The 17,420-nt window shown below is 40.3% G+C and overlaps 1 protein-coding gene across 1 annotated transcript; it reads right to left on the reverse strand.

Annotated features, from left to right (window-relative positions):
- Positions 1 to 8,495: 8,495 nt before the first annotated feature.
- Positions 8,496 to 8,930, reverse strand: LOC120066994 (uncharacterized). The gene has a single exon (XM_039018337.1). The coding sequence runs from the start codon at positions 8,928 to 8,930 to the stop codon at positions 8,496 to 8,498; it is 435 nt and encodes a 144-aa protein (XP_038874265.1).
- Between the last annotated feature and the right edge of the window lie 8,490 nt (positions 8,931 to 17,420).

The following is a 17,420-nucleotide window of genomic DNA, read 5'->3' on the forward strand; positions in this document are numbered from 1 at the left end:
TCTCTACAGAATCAAATGAATGCGATGATCAATCTATTATAGGGCATCACAATCAATAGCCCTGGAACTCAAAAAAGGCAGGTCAACGCAATTGATCAGATGACCAAGAGTTGTGCCACTTGTGGAGAATCACATCCGATGGAAGAATGTCCGAGGAACCCGCAATCAGTATACTTTGTAAAGAATAATCCTTTCTCTAACACATACAACCCCAAATGGAGAGACCACCCCAATTTCTCTTGATAAAATACCCAACAACAGAGTTATCAACCGATGGCACAAAAAGAAGGGCCGCCAAGATTTTTCCAGCGAACGAACGGTCAAACGCAACATCAAGCCAGCAGCTCGCAAGCACCACCGTCTTCCTCTCTGGAGAGCCTATTAAAGCAGTATATGGAAAAGAACGAGACGGTACTCCAGAATCAAGCGACTTCTATCCACAATCTCAACATCCAAATAGGACATATTATGAGCGAGCTGAAAAATAGACCGCAAGGGATGTTACCGAGTTCAACTGAGCTCCTCCCAACCCGAGGAACACAGGAAAGGAGCAATGTCAAGTTACAACCTTGTGAAGTAGAAAGACAATAGTGGAACAGAAGAATAAGCCAAGTAGGAATCCAAGAACTCGTTGACAAAGAATGAACTAGAAGAGCCTGTGAAGGTACAACTACCAACATTCCCGTAAAGACTTAAGAAGAAGCAAAATGATGAAGTGCAGTAGCATCACTTCATGGAAATGTTGAAATAGTTACACATCAACATCCCGTTTACAGAAGAAATAGAACAAATGCCAAAATATGCTTAAGTTTTTTAAGGACATGGTATCAAAGAAAAGGAGCATAGGAAAGTTCGCAATGGTGGTGTTAACGCAAAAGTCAAACACCATAATCCCACCAAAGATGCGCGACCCCGGAAGTTTCACAATACTCTGCTCAATTGGCAGGATCTATTGGTCAAGCGCTATGCGACCTTGGGGCCAGTATAAATTTAATGGCCCTTTCAATCTTCAAACAGTTGAATGTGGGGCAGCTGACACCCACGACGGTGGCTCTCTAGCTAGCGGACAGGTCCCTAGTTCACCCAGAAGGAAAGTTGAAGGATGTCCTGGTCACGATTGATAAATTCATTCTACCGGCAGACTTCATCATTCTCGACTAAGAAACGGACAAAGATGTGTCCATCATATTGGGATGACCATTTTTATCTACTGGTCGTGCCCAAATTGATGTGTACAAGGAAGAGATCACAATGAGTGTAAATGGGAAGAAGCTTAGGTTTAACATCATTAAAGCTATGAAGTATGTAGAAGATGAAGACCTATCTGATTCTGACAATGAATATAGTTGTAATGAAGAAGAGAAGTCCAAAGACGAAGATGCAAACGCATCCATAGAAACCGGCAATTTGATCATGGAAATGACAAACAAAGAAGAAAATTTGAATTTGAATGAAGAAAGAAAAACACAAAAACCTTCCTTGGAACAACCACCTACTGTGGAATTAAAAACTCTGCCAAGTCATCTGAAGTATGTTTTCTTGGGGAAAATAAAACTTTCCCAGTGATAATTTCCTCTGCACTACTAGAAGAACAAGAAAATGCACTGCTTAGCATCCTAAAGAAGTACATAAAGCAATAGAGTGGACGTTACAGATATAAGAGGAATCAGCCCAACATACTACATGCATAGAATACGTCTTGAAGAAAACCAAAAAGGGTCTATCGAACCTCAACGTAGACTGAACCCCGCGATGAAGGACATTGTGAAAAAGAAGATAATTAAATGGTTGGACACAGGCATCATATACCCAATCGCCGATAGCACGTGGGTCAGCCCCGTACAATGCGTGCCCAAGAAAGGAGTAATGATAGTAATTCCAAATGCAAACAATGAGTTAATACAATGAGGTCCGTCACTGGTTAGCGGATTTGCATGGACTACCATAAGCTCAATGCGGAGACGAAGAAGGACCATTTCCCCTCACCTTTTATTGACCAGATGTTAGACCGCCTAGCAAGAAATGACTACTTCTGTTTTCTCGACGGGTATGCGGGCTACAACCAAATAATGATCGCTCCTAAAGACCAAGAGAAAACCACATTCACCTACCCATACAGAACATTTGCTTTTCGCCGCATGCCGTTCAGATTATGTAATGTGCCAAACACGTTCCAGAGGTGCATGATGGCTATCTTCTCTGAGTATCTTGAGGATTCAGTGGAAATTTTTATGGACGAGTTCTTGGTTTACGAGCAAACGTATGAAGTCTGTTTGAACAACTTGGAGAAGATATTGAGAAGATGTGAAGAGACAAATCTTGTGCTAAATTGGGAAAAGTGCCACTTCATGGTGAACGAAGGTATTGTGCTCGGGCACAAGGTTTCCAAGGAAGGGTTAGAGGTAGATAAAGTGAAAATTAAGGCCATTAAAAAGCTTCCACCTCTAGCAAATGTGAAGGCTGTCAGGAGTTTCCTGGGACATGCAGGATTTTACCGTCATTTTGTGAAGGACTTTTCGAAGATAGCTCGACTATTGAGTGCGTTGGTAGAGGCTGACAGAACATTTGACTTTGATTCACAGTGCCTCAATGTATTCAAGATACTGAAGAACGCATTATTTACCACGCCTGTTTTGATCGCACCTGATTGGACAAAGCCATTTGAGCTAATGTGCGATGCTAGCGGTTATGCGATGGGGGCGGTGGTAGCAAAGAAGGAAAAAATAGTGCTACACCCCATCGCATATGCGAGTAGAACATTAAACCCTGCCCAAGCGAATTACCTACCACTGAAAGGGAACTTCTTGTGGTGATCTTTGCGCTGGAAAAATTTAGAGCTTACTTGCTGGGATCCAAAGTGATATTTCACACCGACCACTCGACAATCAAATATTTAATGACTAAGAAAGATGCAAAGCCGAGGTTAATCCAATGGGTTCTCCTCCAAGAATTCACATGGAAATAATTGATCACAAGGGGATGGAGAACCAGGTTGCAGACCACCTATCAAGATTAGAGAATCTGAAAGTAGGCCGCAATCAGTCGAAGGTGAACGCAACCTTTCCAGATGAGCAGCTATTCAAACTTGAAGAATTACCATGGTATGCAGATGTTGTCAATTACCTGGTCTGTGAGCAATTTTCGAAAAATTACATAGCCCACCAAAAGAGGCGGCTTATGCATGAATGTAAATCCTATTATTGGGACAAGTCGAATCTTGACAAGAGGCGGTCAGACCAGATCTTGCGACTATGTGTACCAGAGACTGCTTATCAGCACATACTGTCCCAATGCCATGACTCACCGTATAGTAGACAGTTTAGAGGTCAACTCACAATAGCAAAAGTGTTACAAAGCATGTATTTTTGGCCGACTTTATTCAAGGATGCAAGAGACTATTCTATGAAATGTAAAGGTGCCAACACATGGGAAACATTTCATGGAAGAATGCGATGCCGATGAACATTATATTAGAATTGGAACTCTTTGACGTGTGGGACATAGACTTCATGGGACCATTTTCACCATCAAATGGTCATAAGTACATTTTATTGGCCATCGATTATGTCTCCAAATGGGTTGAAACGGTATCATGTGAAGAAACATTTTCACTCGTTTTGGCACCCCACGTGCCATAATAAGTGATGAAGGCTCCCACTTTGTCAATGGCATCAACAACAAACTGCTGCTCAAGTACAATATCCACCATAAGGTTACCACCGCATATCATCCACAGACAAACAGCCAAGCCGAGGTGTCTAATAGGGAAATCAAACTGATCCTAGAAAAGGTGGTGAATCCTTCACATAAAGATTGGGCCATGAAACTGGACGATGCCTTATGGGCATACAAGACCACCTATAAAACACCTATAGGAATATCCCCGTATGCACTGGTGTTTGGAAAGGCATGTCATTTACCGCTGGAATTGGAGCACAAAGCACTGTGGGCAGTAAAGAAGCTCAATTTTGATTTGAAGACTACAGAGGAGGAAAGAAAACTTCAGTTGCTCGAGCTAGACGAATGGAGAATTCAAGCATATGAAAATGCCAAGATCTACAAGGAACGCACAAAACGTTGGCATGACAAACGACTATGCGAAAAGAATCACCAGGTTGGACAAAAGGTCTTATTATACAAATCTAGGTTGCGACTTTTTCCCAGAAAATTAAGGTCACACTGGTACGGACCATTTATAATTAAAGAAGTATTCCCACACGGTGCGGTCGAATTAACCAATAAAGAAGGGACCAGCGCATTCTAGGTCAACAGGCAAAGAGTCAAGATATATCACGGAGGAGACTTGCATCACGAGAAAACCTCCGTGGACCTGAGGAATTCCTAACTGAAGAAGAAATGAGCAGTCCCTGCGATAATATGTGATACAAACTCATCAGGGACGCATTTTTTGAAGTATCCTTTCGATATCTTTATTTCATGAACTTACTTTGCCTTTTTGTACAAACACGACTCTTTAAAATTATCAACTCTGTCTTTCATACTGTTTACCATCTTAATATTCAACAATAATCGTAGTAAATGATTGTAGTGAAGCTACGCGATAAACTAAAAACATGCAACCAGTTTGTTCAGCCCATCACAATCCAGGAATCAACCCACTGCAAAGAAGGATGTGATCACAGATGATGCAGGCAACAGAGAAAATTTGGGTGTTGTATCTTTATTTGACTTTTTATTCCAAATTTTGTACTCTCGCATCTCATTTTAACATTGCTATTTTTATCATCGCATCCTCTTTAATTTGGCGCAATCATTGAATGTTGATTACTTTATCTAGTCACCGCATTTTTTTTCATAGCAATTATGATTTTAATGATGAAACTCATGCCTTTATTTCTCATCGCATGTACTAAATTCAACTTAATTTCAGGACGGTCGATTCATGAAACATTTCTAGAGTTAGTGGTCCACCAACTTTCTTTCAAAATGATTTTTACGAAAGTTCCGAAGAGCATCGCATGAGTCATTTCAGTCTATCAGCAATGAGGACATTGTTGCATATAAATTTGGGGGTGCCAGTATTTATTTTCAACCTTGAAGAAATAAATAAATAAAATCATCATAACGTTGAGATCGGATTCTACTTGTAGTTGGATGTCCGTATGACACTCGTGGGGGCAAGCCAAAACGAAGGTGGGAATCGTGATCAACGCATAAATCAAGTGATCGTAACTCTGCTGCCAAATGGGCATGAGTTTAGATTGAGAAAGAGCGCCTTGCTCTTAGTTGGATACTCACATGACACCCGTGGGGGCAAGCCAAAACAAAGGCTAGGCACTTGGATCAGCGCAAGGTAAAAAAAAAATGTATCTAAACCACGCAAGGATAAAAATCATTTGGAAACACCCCAGTTGGAAAAGGTTTGGAAATAAATCATGCGATGTCCTGGAAACTGATGCATTTTTTTATGAGGTAAAATTATGGAATGAAATGCGGTGATGGAAATGCATTGAACAACAAGTTTTCACAGTAGAATCCAAGTATAAATTCCACCGAGTTTCTTGGTAAGTCCAGGGTCGAACTCAAGAATTAGGGAAAACGGTATGCAGTGATAATTTTTTAGAGGACTTTAAGGTAACCAATAATTCAAATAGTTGTTTTGGGCTGTTGTTTGCAGTAATAAAATAAACAAATGCAGTGGAGTTACGAAAAGAGTTGATAATATGGAAAATGCAATGAGTATGCGATAAACGGGTTGAGAAGGGTTTCAACTAACACTTCATAGGATGCGTTCATGTTATGCGATCATGCAACACACATACAATAACAAATATTCTCTCGACGCAAATGCTACAGCTTCTAATATTAGAACGCATGCGATATATGCGATGAGTCTATAGGACCTACACATAAGCCTCTATTCTTATCTATGCGATGACAAAATGACACACACAAATAATACGACCACATAATATCATAACCTATCTCTAGGGTGCATGCGATGCATGTTGGCAAACAGAACTTATCTCTAAGTCCCTATCTCTTGCTTATGCAGATCTAATCTTACTCTCTCAAGTCTAGATTCTAACCTAGCTCTCTCAAGTCTTAGGTCCTTTCTTTAGACTCTCTCTCGAGCAGCTTTAAAGGGGTGTTGGGCATAGCATAAAACAAGATAATCGCATGCGATGAAGATCCACGGTCATGTTAGATTAGTTCTCCCCAACCCATTCGATAAATTTAGCTACTCATGCTTGCTTTTAAGAGAGTGAACAGATGTAGATAAAGAAGTTCCATTGTATAGATATAGAGTTGAAATACAAAATAATAATGCGAGATGAGAATAAAGAGCCTGGTAGCAATCTCTTACTTCCCAAGGCTTTTACATTGTCTTTTCTACTCGGTTCAAAAGATAGTCCAGCTCTCACGAGAGTCGGCCCGCTCTCTGCTTTTCCACGCCTCTGGGTTCTCTCTCGAGTTTCCCTGAGCGATCTTCCGGTGTCTCTTCCCTTCTCTCGCTCCGCCTTCTAAATAAAAAGAAAAACTATGAATAAGGCGATTCTATCTAAGGGAAAATTCTCTAATTATCCGACTGAACGAACTGGCCGAACTAGATGAACTCTTTCACTGAAGGTTTCCTTTGGTATTTATAGAGCTTCAGGGTGAAAGGCTTCTTCTCTCTTATGATTGCACTGATGGGATGGCATTAATTCTCTGCCTGATGCGCCGAATATTTGTCATCGAAAAGTTGAGTGTACTTGCTACAGTAGTTCGTTAGCGGCCTGTCAACTGAATTCGGAATCGACCTTCATCAGCTTTCTGTCTCATCATGATTTATTATGCTTTTCACCCAGATGCACCTATCAAGTTGCGGCGGCTCTATGTGGCAATCCTTCTTGAGTAGATGTTTGCAAGCACAAATCACCGCAAAGCCTTGCGATAATGCTGCGCTCAACCGTTGCTTTCTTGTGATTGCATTTTCCACCTTGCGTCAATGCTTATTCTGCACAAAAATACAAAAGTTAACTGTTTTCATGCGATGAACGCATGCAGCCGCAATGTTATGAACTTAATGCTTTTTGGATGCAATCATATATATTTTATCATCTCAAACCTGCATTGTTTGATAACTTAGTATTGTAATAACGTGCATTTCTGCCCATTATCACACCCCCAAATTTAAACAATGCTTGTCCTCAAGAATAAGCTAAAGATTTTCTTTAGAAAGTCGACCACAATCTTTTTTCCTAGATTTCTCAAGGATGTCTCATTCAAATCCTATACACCAAAATTTCCTTAATTTTTATTCAGGTCTCTTCTTAAAATATTTCTAAAATCTAGGGACCGCAAGTTTAACCTTCAAAAGAACTTTACTAGATTCCAGGACATCGCATGATTCATTTCAAAAAACTTTTTTCACTAGAGTGTTTAAATGATTTTTATCCTTGCATATTTTTGACATTATTATTTTTTTCTGACCTTGCGCTGTTCCAAGTGCCTTGCCTTCGTTTTGGCTTGCCCGCACATGTGTCATGCGGACATACAACTACGAGCAAGGCGCTCTTTCTCAGACTAAACTCATACCTACTCGACAGTGGAGTTTCGGTCATTTATTTATGCGTTGATCACGATTCCTAACTTTGTTTTGGCTTGCCTCCACGTGTGTCATGCGGACATTGCATACAAGTAGGATCCGGTCGCAATGTTATGATGATATTTTTTTTATAGAGCTAAAAATAGCAAGGTCGAAAATAAATACCACACCCCCAAATTTAAAATGCGGCAATGTCCTCATTGCCAAAAGATGGAAAGAAGTCATGCGATGTTCTTAGGAAGTTAGGTAAAGGGTCAGTTTGAAAGAAAACTAGCAGACCACTCACTTTTAGAAAGATTTCATGAGGTGTCTATCCTAAAATTAATTTGACTCTAGTGTATACGAAAAAATAGAAGCATGTGTTTCATCATTGAAATCATAATTGGCAAAGAGAAAGCATGCGGTGACTTACTAAAGTGATCAATGTTAAATGATTGCGGTAACCAAAGAATATGCGGTGATAAAACTTTCAAAATTAAAATGCGATGCAATAGTGCAAAATTTAGAATAAAGGCAAGGAAAAATACAACCCCCAAATTTGCGCTGATGCCCTCATTATTTGTTGATGCATCCTGCTTTGCAGCGATCTCCTTTATTTGCATTGCGGTGACGAAGTAAAGTAGTTGCGTCTTCGTGTGGCATCTCCGCAATCGTGTACTCGATCGTTGCAAGAAAACATCGAGAGGGTCAAATAATATTAAAAAACACAGTTAACAAAATCTTTTACCACAATCGTTCAGCATGATTGCATTATATATATATATAAAGTAAAATGCAGATAGATAAATGATAATTGAAGTGTCGTAGTAATGAGAGTTCATGAATCATAAGCAAGAAAAAGGATACTCCAAAAGACTTGTGCCCCAAATGATGTTGCATGCCAGTGTAGGGGCCACTCCATTTTCCTTTATTCCGGGATTCTCAGGTCTACAGAGGTCTTTTCTCACTGAAAATCACCCTCGCAATATGCCTTGACTCGTTGCCCATTAACTTTAAATGTACGGGTCCCATCCTCAGTAATCAGCTCAACCGCACCATGCTGGAATATTTCTTTAATGATAAAGGGTCCGGACCAGCGCGACTTTAACTTGCCCGGAAAGAGCCGTAGCCGTGAATTGAAGAGTAAGACCTTTAGTCCAACATAGAGATTTTTACCGCATAGCCTGCTGTCATGCCATCGTTTTGCTCGTTCTTTGTATATTTTAGCCTTTTCATAAGCTTGCGTTCTCCACTCATCAAGCTCGACCAGTTGTAGCTTTCTTGCTTCCATTGCTGCTTTTAAATCAAAGTTAAGCTTCTTCACCGCCCACAACGCTTTATGCTCCAGCTCCAATAGCAAATGACTTGCTTTACCAAATACCAATGCATACGGAGACATGCCTATCGGTGTTTTGTAGGCAGTTCGGTATGCCTACAACGCATCATCCAACTTTGTTGCCTAATCTTTTCGCGAAGGCTTTACCACTTTCTCCAATATCAAATCAATTTCTCGGTTGGACACTTTAGCCTGACCATTCGTCTGTGGATGGTATGCGGTGGCCACTTTGTGGAGGATATATATTTCAACAGCAAATTTTTGACAGAGTAATTGACAAAGTGAGAGCCTTCGTCACTTTTTATGGCATGTGGAGTGCCAAAACGCATGAAAATATTTTTCTTCAAGAATTTGGAGACTATTGTCGCATAACTTGCGGCGCATGCTATTGGTTCTACCCACTTGGACACATAGTCGATGGCTAGCAGAATATACTTATGACCATTCGAAGGTGGGAGTCCCATGAAACCAATGCCCTAGATGTCGAACAACTCCAATTCTAGAATGATGTTCATGGGCATCATATGTTTCCATGAAATGTTACCCGTGCGTTGGCACCAATCACACTTCATTGCGTAGTCTCTGGCATCCTAAAATAATGTTGGCCAATAGAACCCACTTTGTAAGACTTTTACTGAGGTACGCTGCCCTCCAAAGTGTCCACCATATGGTGAATCATGACATTGCAATAATATACGTTGATGAGCGGCCTCCGGTACATATAATCACATAATCAGGTCTAACCCCGTCTTATATAGATTCAGCTCATCCCAATAATAATATTTACATTCATGTTTGAGCTTCTTCTGTTGGTGGTAGGTATACTCTTCTGGAAATTGCTCGCAAACCAGATAGTTGACTATGTCTGCATACCATGGCAATTCTTCAATCTAGAATAACTGCTCATCTAGAAACACTACGCTCACCTTTGACTCCTTGCAGTCAACCTCAGGATTTTCCAATCTAGATAAATGATCCGCAACTTGGTTCTCCGTCCCCTTGCGGCTAATTATTTCCATATCGAATTCTTGGAGGAGGAGAACCCATCTAATCAACCTCGGCTTCACGTCCTTCTTTTTCATTAGATATTTTATCGTCGTGTGGTCAGTATGGATCAGTACTTTTGCTCCTAGCAGATATGCTCTGAATTTTTCTAACGCAAATATTACCGCAAGCAGCTCTTTTCCTGTGGTGGTGTAGTTATTCTGAGCAGGGTTTAAAGCCTTACTTGCATATGCGATGGGATGCAGTATTGTTTTTTTTTTCTTCTGTGCTAGTACTGCTCCCATTGCGTACCCACTCGAATCGCACATTATTTCAAAGGGAAGTGTCCAATCTAGCTCGATCAAAACGGTGCAGTTGTTAGTGCGTTCTTTAAAATCACGAATGCGTTACGACAATTATCGTCAAAGTCAAATTTCCTATCGGCTTCCAACAATGCACTCAGAGGTCGTGCTATTTTTGAGAAATCCTTGACAAAACGTCTGTAAAAACGGCATGCCCTTAGAAACTCCTTACAGCCTTTACACTTGTTGGAGGTGGAAGTTTTTCAACTGCTTCTATTTTTGCTCTATCCACCTCTAACCCATCCCGAGATACCTTATGCCCCAGCACGATGCCCTCCTTCACCATAAAATGACATTTTTCCCAGTTAAGTATGAGATTCACCTCCTCACATCTTTTTAATAACTTCTCCAGGTTGGCAAGACAAACTTCTAATGTGTGCCCATAGATAGAGAAGTCTTCCATGAATATTTCTACGAAGTCTTCGAGATATTCTAAAAAGATGGCCATCATGCACCTTTGGAAAGTGTTTGCTGCATTGCAGAGGCCGAACAACATGCGGCGAAAAGAAAAAGTTCCATATGGACAGGTGAATGTGGTCTTGTCCTGATCTTCGGGAGTAATCATAATCTGATTATAGCCAGCATACCCATACAAAAAGCAGTAGAAGTCATTTCCGGCTAGACGATCTAGCATTTGGTCAATGAACGGTAAAGGGAAATGATCCTTCTTTGTTGCCGCATTCAACTTGCGGTAGTCCATGCAAATGCGCCATTCGGTGATGGTTCTTTACGATATCAGCTCGTTGTTTGCATTAGGGACTACCGTCATCCCACCTTTTTTCGGCACGCACTGCATGGGTCTGACCCACCTGTTGTCTACTATCGGATAAATAATGCCCACATCCAACCACTTGATCATCTTCTTTTTAACGACCTCTTTCATCGTAGGGTTGAGCCTGCGCTGATGTTTGATTGATCCCTTATGGTTGTCTTCAAGACGAATTTGATGCATACAGTATGCGGGGTTAATTCCTCGAATGTCTGCGAGCGTCCAGCCAATCGCTCGCACATGCTTTCTCAGAATGCTCATCAATGCATTCTTCTGGTCTTCATTAAGTTCAGAGGAAATAATTATTGGCAGCTTCTCATTTTCCCCAAAAATGCATACTTTAAGTGGTTTGGCAAGGTCTTCAGTTCCATTATTGGTGGTTCTTTTAAGGACGGTTGCATTGTTTTTCATTCTTTATTTTATGTTGGCTCTTTTTCTTGGGTACCGATCATCTCAACTTCCTTATTTGTTTTTTTTTAGGATTGCATTACATGCAACAATGGATGCGTTGGCATCCTTTTCTTTATTTTCATCGTCAGGCTCTTCTTCTTCAATCAAATTTTGGCCTTCGTCAGATTCATGCAGGTCTTCTTCATCAGGAAACTTCATGGCACGGATGATGTTGAACTTAAGCTTCTGTCCATTCACACTCAAGGTGATCTCTCCTTTGGGTACATCAATCTGGGCACGACCTATTGATAAAAATGGTCGCCCCAGGATGATTGGCACATCTTTGTCGGCTTCGTAATCTAAGATGATGAAGTCGGCTGGTAATATAAATTTGTCGATTGTAACCAACACGTCCTTCACCTTCCCCTCTGGATGCACCAGAGATCTATCTGCAATTGGAGAGTCACGGTCGTGGGCGCAAGTTACCCCACATTCAGCTGCTTAAAGATTGATAGAGGCATTAAATTGATGCTGGCTCCAAGGTCACACAATGCTTGTCCGATGTACAATCCCCCAGTGGAGCAAGGTATAGTAAAACTCCCAGGATCGCTCATCTTCGGTGGGATTATTGATTTCAAACTCTGCATCAAAGCCACTGTGGCAAACATACTAGTTCCCCTCTCTTAGTTACCATATCATTCAGAACTTCGCGTATGCGGGCATCTCCTCAATCGCTTCACTGAACAAAATATTAATGTGCAATTGTTTTAACATAGTCATGAAGCATTGGTACTATACCTCGTCATTCTTCTTCTTTCTGAATCTCTGCGGGAAAGGTGACAACTGTACTTTCACGGTCCTCTTTTCTGTTGGCTTTGAGGTGGACGCAACTTCTGGCTCTATCGCTTCTTTTTCTCCTTCTTCGTCTTGAGTCACCGCAATCTCAGGTTCTAGCGCAATTGAAGCCGTTTGGCTAGGCTCGTTTCTCTCACCCACCACAGTCTTTCCACTCCGCAATGTCACAACTTGACATTGCTCTTTACCTAATCCCCCGAGTTGCGTGGGAGTTCTGTTGAACTCGGCAGGGCCCCTTGCGGTCTGTTTTTTAGTTCACTTGCAATCTAGCTCATCTGTAATTCTAGGTTACGAATGGACGTCGCCTGGTTTTGAAGCACACTTTCATTCTTCTCGATATACTGCTTCAACAAACTTTCCAAGGAGAAAGATTGCGGTGGTTGCGAACTACTGGGCTTGACTACTCGTCTGACGGTTATTTCACGGGAAGAATCTAGGCGGCCCAAATTTTGTTGCTGATACATCCATGCAAAGTTGGGGTGGTTTCTCCACTCGAGGTTGTAGGTGTTAGAGAATGGATTATTTTTCACAAAATAAATAGACTGTGGGTTCTATGGGCATTCTTCCATTGCATGTCCTTCACCGCAAGTCACACACCATGCAGAATTCTGATTAATTGCGTTTACTTGTCCATTTTGCGGTGTTGAGCTGTTGATCGTGATTCCCTGAATTAGGTTCATCATTGCGGTCATCTGACTCTGAAGTGATGCGATAGCACCATTGTTTTCATCATTATCCTTTATTCTCAGTCTCTGATCGCTCTCTCTCCAATCCTCGTGATTTTTAGAGATGCGATCCAGGATGTTTTTAGCCTCATCATATGTTTTGTCTAGCAGACCACCAACAACTACCGCATTGGCAACGATCTATGAAGCAAGATTTAAACTGTGATAAAAGATCTCCATTTGCAAGCAGTCTGGTAATCCGTTGTGTGGACAGTCCCTTACCAGCCTCTTAAACCTCGCCCAATCATCGCTGAGCGATTCATCTATGTCTTGTTCAAAATTGGTTATTAGTTTCCTTCGTCTAGCATTCTTAGTAGGTGGGAAATATTTCTTCATAAACTTCTCTACGACCTGTTCCCATGAAATGATCTCTCCCGGCTCGAGAGAATATGCCCACTTTCGTGCCTGATCACACAAAGAACTGCTGCTCAAGTACAATATCCACCATAAGGTCGTCACCGCATATCATCCACAGACAAACAGCCAAGCCAAGGTGTCTAATAGGGAAATCAAACTGATCCTAGAAAAGGTGCTGAATCCTTCACGCAAAGATTGTCCATGAAGCTGGACAATGCCTTATGGGTATACAGAACCGCCTATAAAGCACCTATAGGAATGTTCCCGTATGCGCTTGTGTTTGGAAAGGCATGTCACTTATCGCTGGAATTGGAGCACAAAGCACTGTGGGCAGTAAAGAAGCTCAATTTTGATTTGAAAACTGTAGGGGAGGAAAGAAAACTTCAGTTGCTCGAGCTAGACGAATGGAGAATTCGAGCATTTGAAAATGCTAAGATCTACAAGGAATGCACAAAAAGTTCGCATGACAAACGACTACGCGAAAAGAATTTCCAGGTTGGACAGAAGGTCTTGTTATACAACTCTAGGCTATGACTTTTTCCCAGAAAATTAAGGTCACGTTGGTCCAGACCATTTATAATCAAAGAAGTATTCCCACACGGTGCGGTCGAATTAACCAATGAAGAAAGGACCAGCGCATTCAAGGTTAACGGGCAAAGAGTCAAGATATATCACGGAGGAGACTTGCATCGCGAGAAAACCTCCATGGACCTGAGAAATTCCTGACTGAAGAAAAAATGAGCAGTCCCTGCGATAATATGTGATACAAACTCATCAGGGACGCATTTTTTGAAGTATTCTTTTGATATCTTTATTTCATGAACTTACTTTGCCTTTTTGTACAAACACGACTCTTTAAAATTATCAACTCTGTCTTTCATACTGTTTACCCTCTTAATATTCAACAACGATCGTAGTAAATGATTGTAATGAAGCTACGCGATAAACTAAAAAAACGCAACCAGTTTGTTCAGCCCATCACAATCGAGGAATCAGCCCACTGCAAAGAAGGATGTGATCACAGATGATGCAGGCAACAGAGCAAATTTGGGTGTTGTATCTTTATTTGACTTTTTATTCCAAATTTTGCACTCTCGCATCTCATTTTAACATTGCTAATTTTATCATTACATCCTCTTTAATTTGGCACAATCATTGAATGTTGATTACTTTATCTAGTCGCCGCATTTTTTTCTCGTACCAATGATGATTTCAATGATGAAACTCATGCCTTTATTTCTCATTGCATGTACTAAATTCAACTTAATTTTAGGACGGTCGATTCATGAAACATTTCTAGAGTTAGTGGTCCACCAACTTTCTTTCAAAATGATTTTTACGAAAGTTCCTAAAAGCATCGCATGAGTCATTTCAGTCTATCAACAATGAGGACATTGTTGCGTATAAATTTGGGGGTGCCAGTATTTATTTTCAACCTTGCTACTTTTAGAGATTTCAAATAAATAAATAAAAAATCATCATAACGTTGAGATCGGATTCTACTTGTAGTTGGATGTCCGCATGACACCTATGGGGGCAAGCCAAAACAAGGTGAGAATCGTGATCAACGCATAAATCAAGTGATCGCAACTCTGCTGCAAAATGGGCATGAGTTTAGACTGAGAAAGAGCGCCTTGCTCGTAGTTGGATACTAACATGATACCCGTTGGGGAATGCCAAAAAAAAGGCTAGGCACTTGGATCAGCGCAAGGTAAAAAAAAAATATATCTAAACCACACAAGGATAAAAATCATTTGGAAACACCCTGGTTGGAAAAAGTTTTGAAATAAATCATGCGATGTCCTGGAAACAAGTAAAGTCTTTTTGAAGGTTAAACTTGCGGTCCCTAAGTATTAGAAATATTTTAGGATGAGACCAGGATAGAAATTAAGAAGATTTTGGTTCATAAAATTTGAATAAGGCACCTCGAGAAATCTAGGTAAGGAAAATGTGGTTGACTCTTAAAGAAAATCTTTAGTTTACGCTTGAGGAATGTTTTAAATTTGGGGGTGTGATAACGGGTAGAAATACACGTTATTACAATGCAAATAAGTAAAACAATGAGAGATTGCGGCGGTACAAATATACAAAATCATGTCCAAAAGTACTAAACTGAAGAAATTGCGATCACATATGCCGATCGCATAAAAGCAGCTAATTTACTTATTTGTGTAGGAAAAATGCGCTGGCACAAGTTAAATTGCGATCCAAGGAATTATGTGTAGCATGATCGCATAACTTGTACGTAATCTTAGGAAGTATAGCTAAACCCCTTCTCAACCCATTCATCACATACTCATTGTAATTCTCGATTTCATCAACTCTTTATTCGAACTCCGTCACATAGAAAATATACTTAAACAAAACACCATCCAACTCATTTGTTTTCACCACTGCAAAGGAATCAAATTTATTGTCGCATATTACTCAGTAGTCCTTATGTTTGACCCTGGACTTACCAGGAAAACTAGTGAGGCTTATACTTGGGTTTTATTAGGAAAATTTGCATGTGCAAGACATAACACATCATTTCCATTCATACCATAATCGCGTCACCATTTACAACGCATCAGTTCACCTTGATATTGACCAACCACAGGAACCATCCGAAGGGGGATGCTCTTAGGGCGCTATGCAAGAAGATCTCACAGTGCATACCAATGAAGGAGACTGCAGGACATGTTGACACACATCCTTCATCCACTTACTATAAATATTGTCTCCATTCACTTTGATATTGACTCATGAAAACACCATCTGAAGGGGGATGCTCCTAGGGCACCACGAGACCAAGCATGAATCTCACAGCGTGAACATTAAGGGCGAAACATGAGTGGAATTGACATATCATATATATCTTTTCCTCCCACTGAGTATTTTAAACCTAGGGTTTAGTTTACTTAGAAAAAACATGGCTAATGATTTTACTCTTTTTAGGTTAGTCCAAAAGTAACTCTTACTTGGGAAAGTTAAACAACTTTTGATCATCATTCATTAAACTCTTTAACTAAGTCTTTGATCAACTGTTGCATGCTTGCAGTAAATCTATCTAATTCACCTTTCCAAGTAGGTTCCCAGGTAAGGGTGTTCCGTTTCCGTCAGCCCAAGTGTCATGCTCCATGCATTGTTCATTCATTACTACTTTTATATAACTCTTATATAACAAAGTAATGAAACAAGCATACATGCTCTCATATACCCTTATACTATCATTCTTATAATATAAAGATGATGCATGAATATGCTTAATGCACGCATAAATATAACTCTAATATTTTATGATGCATGACCATACTATCTTGCAATTTCATCATGCCATTAACTATATTATAACACTTATAATATATGATGCATGAATAAAATGCATAATCTAAGGTGGGTTTTAAATCTATATGTCATATATTATGGCATATAAACAAACATACATCTTATGTACATTAAGTAAAAGTTGATGGAACGGGATAATTAGCCTCAAATCCTGAAAAAACAAAGCTAACTATTACAAAGAGCATTGAGTCCACGGGGGTTCAAATAGACAAACCGGTTCTTCAGCAGTCCGAGCGAAGTTGCGTCTCCTTGATCATGTAACAGCTCCTTGTGACCGTCTAGCAACGCTGTATAAGCATAAACGATCGTTTAACAATGATCGAGTACCTTTGACTATGCGATGAAGCATGAAGGTTAAGCGATCGTGTAGCGTATATCGTGTAACGCATGCCTTAAATGATCAAGTAGACGAAAACTATGCGGTGAAGCATGATTGTCTAAATGATTGCAGAGCAAGCGTAAAGTATCATATACCGAGTGATCGTGCAATCAGTAACTATGCGATGAATCATGTTGAACTACATGATTGTTTAGTACGCGCACTTTCTAAACAATGAGTGTCAAAAACTCTATGTGATCATTTACCTTAAGTGTCCACGCGATCGAGCAACCAATGCTACACGATAGAGTAAACTCTTTACTCAATCATTTAGCATCAGTTATTCGATCGTTTAGTAAATACTACACGATCGGGTAGAACTTATCTACACGGTTGTTTAGCCAAATCTCAACAATCGTTTAGCCTAGGCTACGCGATGTGACCAACCTTTGGTCTTCTTCCTCA

Source organism: Benincasa hispida, chromosome 12 (genome assembly GCF_027475165.1).
Source record: "Benincasa hispida cultivar pf3 chromosome 12, pf3_genome.v1.1, whole genome shotgun sequence".
In the NCBI taxonomy this organism is placed as follows: Eukaryota; Viridiplantae; Streptophyta; class Magnoliopsida; order Cucurbitales; family Cucurbitaceae; genus Benincasa; species Benincasa hispida.

Coding starts and splice junctions, on each gene's coding strand:
- LOC120066994 (XM_039018337.1), bottom strand. CDS start 8,930: ATGTCTCCGTATGCATTGGTATTTGGTAAAGCAAGTCATTTGCTATTG.